The 4,155-nt window shown below is 35.5% G+C and overlaps 2 protein-coding genes across 2 annotated transcripts in view; one reads left to right on the top strand and one right to left on the bottom strand.

Moving 5' to 3' along the window:
• Positions 1–622, top strand: part of LOC105620236 (serine protease easter-like) — a 3,124-nt gene extending 2,502 nt beyond the window's left edge. Inside the window, exon 5 of the mRNA XM_012201741.1 lies at positions 272–622. Coding sequence (XP_012057131.1) covers positions 272–622 — 351 coding nt within the window. The remainder of the gene's footprint in view (positions 1–271) is intronic.
• Positions 623–1,601: 979 nt separating this feature from the next.
• Positions 1,602–4,155, bottom strand: part of LOC105620353 (protein FAM161A-like) — a 6,355-nt gene continuing 3,801 nt past the window's right edge. Inside the window, exons 3-8 of the mRNA XM_012201854.1 lie at positions 3,969–4,127; positions 3,549–3,767; positions 2,806–3,051; positions 2,449–2,571; positions 2,228–2,372; positions 1,602–1,973 (exon numbers count right to left, since the gene is read on the bottom strand). Coding sequence (XP_012057244.1) covers positions 1,602–1,973; positions 2,228–2,372; positions 2,449–2,571; positions 2,806–3,051; positions 3,549–3,767; positions 3,969–4,127 — 1,264 coding nt within the window. The remainder of the gene's footprint in view (positions 1,974–2,227; positions 2,373–2,448; positions 2,572–2,805; positions 3,052–3,548; positions 3,768–3,968; positions 4,128–4,155) is intronic.

The following is a 4,155-nucleotide window of genomic DNA, read 5'->3' on the forward strand; positions in this document are numbered from 1 at the left end:
ACTTAACTAAACTAAAGTAAAAGTAAAAGTTTAAAATTTAAATTAACTTTACTTACTATCTCTCTCTCTCTCTCTCTCTCTCTCTCTCTCTCTCTCTCTCTTATAAATTAAAATATTTCACAATTATATCTCTTTAAACGGATCCTACAGTCCATCAAATTTTTTCGAGAAATATTTTCTACCGCTTCTAAAAATTTCGACTCGGTTATATTTCTCGATTTTCGTAAAGACTACTTCATTTCTATTTCGAAATTTTGCTTTTGACTGACAGGCTGTAGTGACCGGTTGGGGCGCGACGGAGTTGGGACCACGCAGTCAGGACCTCCTGCAAGCGAAGCTACCACTAGTGGCCATTGAACAGTGTAAAGAAATATATAAGCGGACCACACAGATCTGGCACAAGCAGCTATGTGCTGGCGGCCAAATGAACGTGGATTCTTGTTTGGGTGACAGTGGTGGACCTCTCCAGGCAGCTGGTATATACAATAGTAGATCAATACGCATCATCCAGTACGGTGTCGTCAGCTACGGATTGAAGCAGTGTGGTACTGAGGGATTCCCCGGAGTTTACACCAATGTCGCTTACTACATGGATTGGATTCTCAACACACTGACAGAATAAAACGAGACTGAAACATTGGAACGAAGTCTTTCATATTGAATACTTTTAATTTCCGTGCTCGGAATATTGTGACACAAACGATAATCCTCATCGTGATAAGAATGAGAATTTAGTGAGAATTAAATTTGGCGCGTTTAATAAATATGTATAAATATAGATAAATAAAATTGATTTCAAAAGATTGGCAAAACGAATAAAATTACCACAAAGGCAAAGAAGGAATATCTTTAATGTTTGTGGAAATAGATGGTCTAGGAAGGATTTGCAAAATACCATTCTAGTGTATTTTTAATAAAAATAATTAGTGTTAACTTTCAAAACTTTTGTTGTTCTTTTAGTAGAATAAAGTGTCTTATTGCCGATACAACTTTATTCCATTAGACGAAGTTTTCTCGGGATTGCAACTTAAATTTTCACTATTTTATTGCATGTGAGATAAGCGTGTAATATCTTCGAGAAGAAAAAAAACAAAAAGAGAGAGGAAGAGAGTTTTTTGCTCGCTCTAATGAATATATGTGCTAAACCGATGCGTGATTATGATTTATATCTTAACTTATCATGTTTTTACTTTATAATATTGATCGATATAATAAACCATTTTTCTATAAAAAAGATGTTGTTTACTTCCTGAGTTCTACGAAAAGTATTTTTGTCATTCATGATAAACTGGATTCCCCGAAAAATTATCGTAATCGTTTTAATTTCATTTCATCAAATTAATTCTTTGATTAACTTTGAACCGTTCTTGATATGTCGAGAAATCAGCTTATAGATTATTCTTATAAACAATTATAAATATAATTCAATTATAACAAAGCCGAATAAATAAAAAGCTCATTCTTCAGATAATTTCGAACTGAAAAGCTTGGTCAAGGTTTACCTATTTATCGTAATATATTCTAATCATAATTAATATATAAATATAGGAACCTGACATTCAGAATAATTTCGCGATAATGATAAGAATTATCGGTTCAATTCACTCTTCGACATCGTCGCTACTGGACAATTTTTCGTTGCGATCCTCAATCCATTCCGCTGTTTCGTTGATCGAAACCTTCAATGGACCGCGATCGGCTTTTCTCTTCAGTGTCGAGATTTCTGACTTGGCTGCCGATTTGTCGGAGGAATCGCCCGACGATGATTGGCTTGACATCAGAGTACCGGAAGAACTGGTTAATGATCCGGAATTTGGTCTAGAATTGCTGGCAAAACTTAAATACGAGTCCAAGCTACTTGACGTAGATCTTTTCGATTGCTGCTGTTGTTTCTTTTTCTTCCTTTTCTTCTTTCGGGCGTGGGCGCTCTTCGAGGAAACCTTCTGTTGCGCCTTTACGAGCGATTGAAAACTCTGCAAAATTCATGCATAAAGCGTAGTTTACACAATACTTTATCAGAACGTATCCTAAAGAATTTACATTATTTCTTAATTTTGCTTTATATAAAATATGCTGATGCATAAAATATATAAAGTATTAAAATACGTTTTTTTTTCATAAAGAAGACATTTATTGATAAATATTTGTTTCTACTTAGGAAGTCAAATTATCCATAATTATAATTATCTAATAACGACGCATGCAAATAACAAGAAATTCATATTACCTGAGAATGACGCTCGAAAAGAGTCGGTATTTGCGTCACACGATCCAACATCATCTCCATCTGCAGTCGATGACGTTCGGCCTGTTCCCGCGCTTCATCACGACGAAGAGACGTCCGTATGTCTAGGTCTCTGTCATGCTCGTGCCTTGTTTTCGCGACATTAGATCAATAACTGATCATAAAAATCGATGAACGCTTAGATCTATAGATCCAGTGCGTACCTCGCAGCCGATCTCAGGGCCTTCCACGCAGGTTTCCGGCTGATTAGCGTCTCCCTGAACTTCAGTATCTGTTCCCGCCGCTTCTCCTCCATCCGCTCCTGTATCTCGCGCTCCAGTTTCTCTCTGTGATGAGTTTTCGATCGTCATTTACACGTGTGAATTCCTCTCTAATTAAAAATTATTCTTTGTTTGTATTTAGAAAAAATTAAATCCTATACCAGAATGACTTTTTTATGACTTGCAACTATCATTTCTTTTTTCAACTGAATTTCTAGTATTTTAAAATCAACTTCTGAGAAATATAAGTAAATAGAGGGATTCAGGGTTACACAGTTTTTCTCATTAAATGGGCCGTACCGTGAAGCTTGACATCTCAAAATCGCAGCCAGGTTATTCCCGCGCGAGGACAATGCGGACGTCAGGGCGGACCTGGTTCTGTCGGACATCGTCGTAGTCGGAATGATAGATTCGTCATCATCTTTGTTGGGCTCTTCGTCCTGAAAATGTGCACATGCGGACTTGACACGTTCACGCCTCGCCATCGATGGCGGTAATGAAGAAGACTTCAACATCTCCGCAGCCCTCAACCTCTTCCTTAGCTGTCTGGAACCGCGTAAATAAATCTCTATGCTGAATCTAATTGTTTTTAATTCTCAAGAGATTTTAAAAAGTTTTTAGCTCTTTAAATAATCTTGTTGTATAAGTACTTTCAGGAAGCTGAGTTCTAATAATTAAACTCACTTGTTTGAATTGCAAAGCAATTAGTCGCTTATATATAAACTTTCACTTGTACACAGAATAAGCTTTAAAATTAAATTAAGACTTAATTTCTAAAATTTTTTGTCTGTTTGCAATTTTCAAAGACTGTCAATGTGTTTTAATCAAAAAAAATAGTGGAATTTTTCCGGACATTCGATATTCGACATTTGATATTCGTGTTTTTATTTATTGTTTTTATCGACACTAAGAAAGAAAAGAAAGAACAAGAATAAAGATATATAAATATAGATATTAAACGTGTAAATAAAAATGTTAAATGTTTCATTTAAATGTTTCTAAGATAAAATATGAAAGAACTCGACAATTAACGACAAGCTGACCTATAATATTCGTCCTCAAGCATACGGTCATAAACCTCGGTGCCGAACAGGTTTCTTGGTACTGGCTTAGCCTTGAAACGCGAAGAACAGCTCTTGCTTGAACAGAGTTCAGGACTGGACCTCGCCATGGATCGCCAGGCACGACGATCGCACTCGAACTTAAAAGGTCGCACTTGCGACAATAGATTTAGTGCGCTCTCTTCGCGTACAATACGACTTCTAAATACCAAAAACATATGTTATATCGAGGTTTATTATTAATTATAATTTCGCAGACCTCTAAATAATTAAAAAAATAAAATAATATATAAAATATATAGTGAAATTTTCAGAATAGAAGAAATATGATACTAAATTTGATTGAAAATAAAAAAAATAGATAGTATTATACATCCATTTGTAAAGTCAAACATGGCCGACCTTTCTTCTTTTTCAGCCATTAATTTGTCATAAAGCGGTATCTTGGATGTAATAGGAATTGGTCTAATTCGTCGTTTTTTCGAAGGACTTTTCTTCTCATTATCTTCATTCGCCCGTTCGACTGTCTCTATCTCTGTCATATATTTTTCCGCTTCTTCCCTGAAAAAGGACATCAAATGTTCTTCAA

This window comes from Atta cephalotes, assembly GCF_000143395.1.
Source record: "Atta cephalotes unplaced genomic scaffold scaffold00025, whole genome shotgun sequence".
Lineage (NCBI taxonomy): Eukaryota > Metazoa > Arthropoda > Insecta > Hymenoptera > Formicidae > Atta > Atta cephalotes.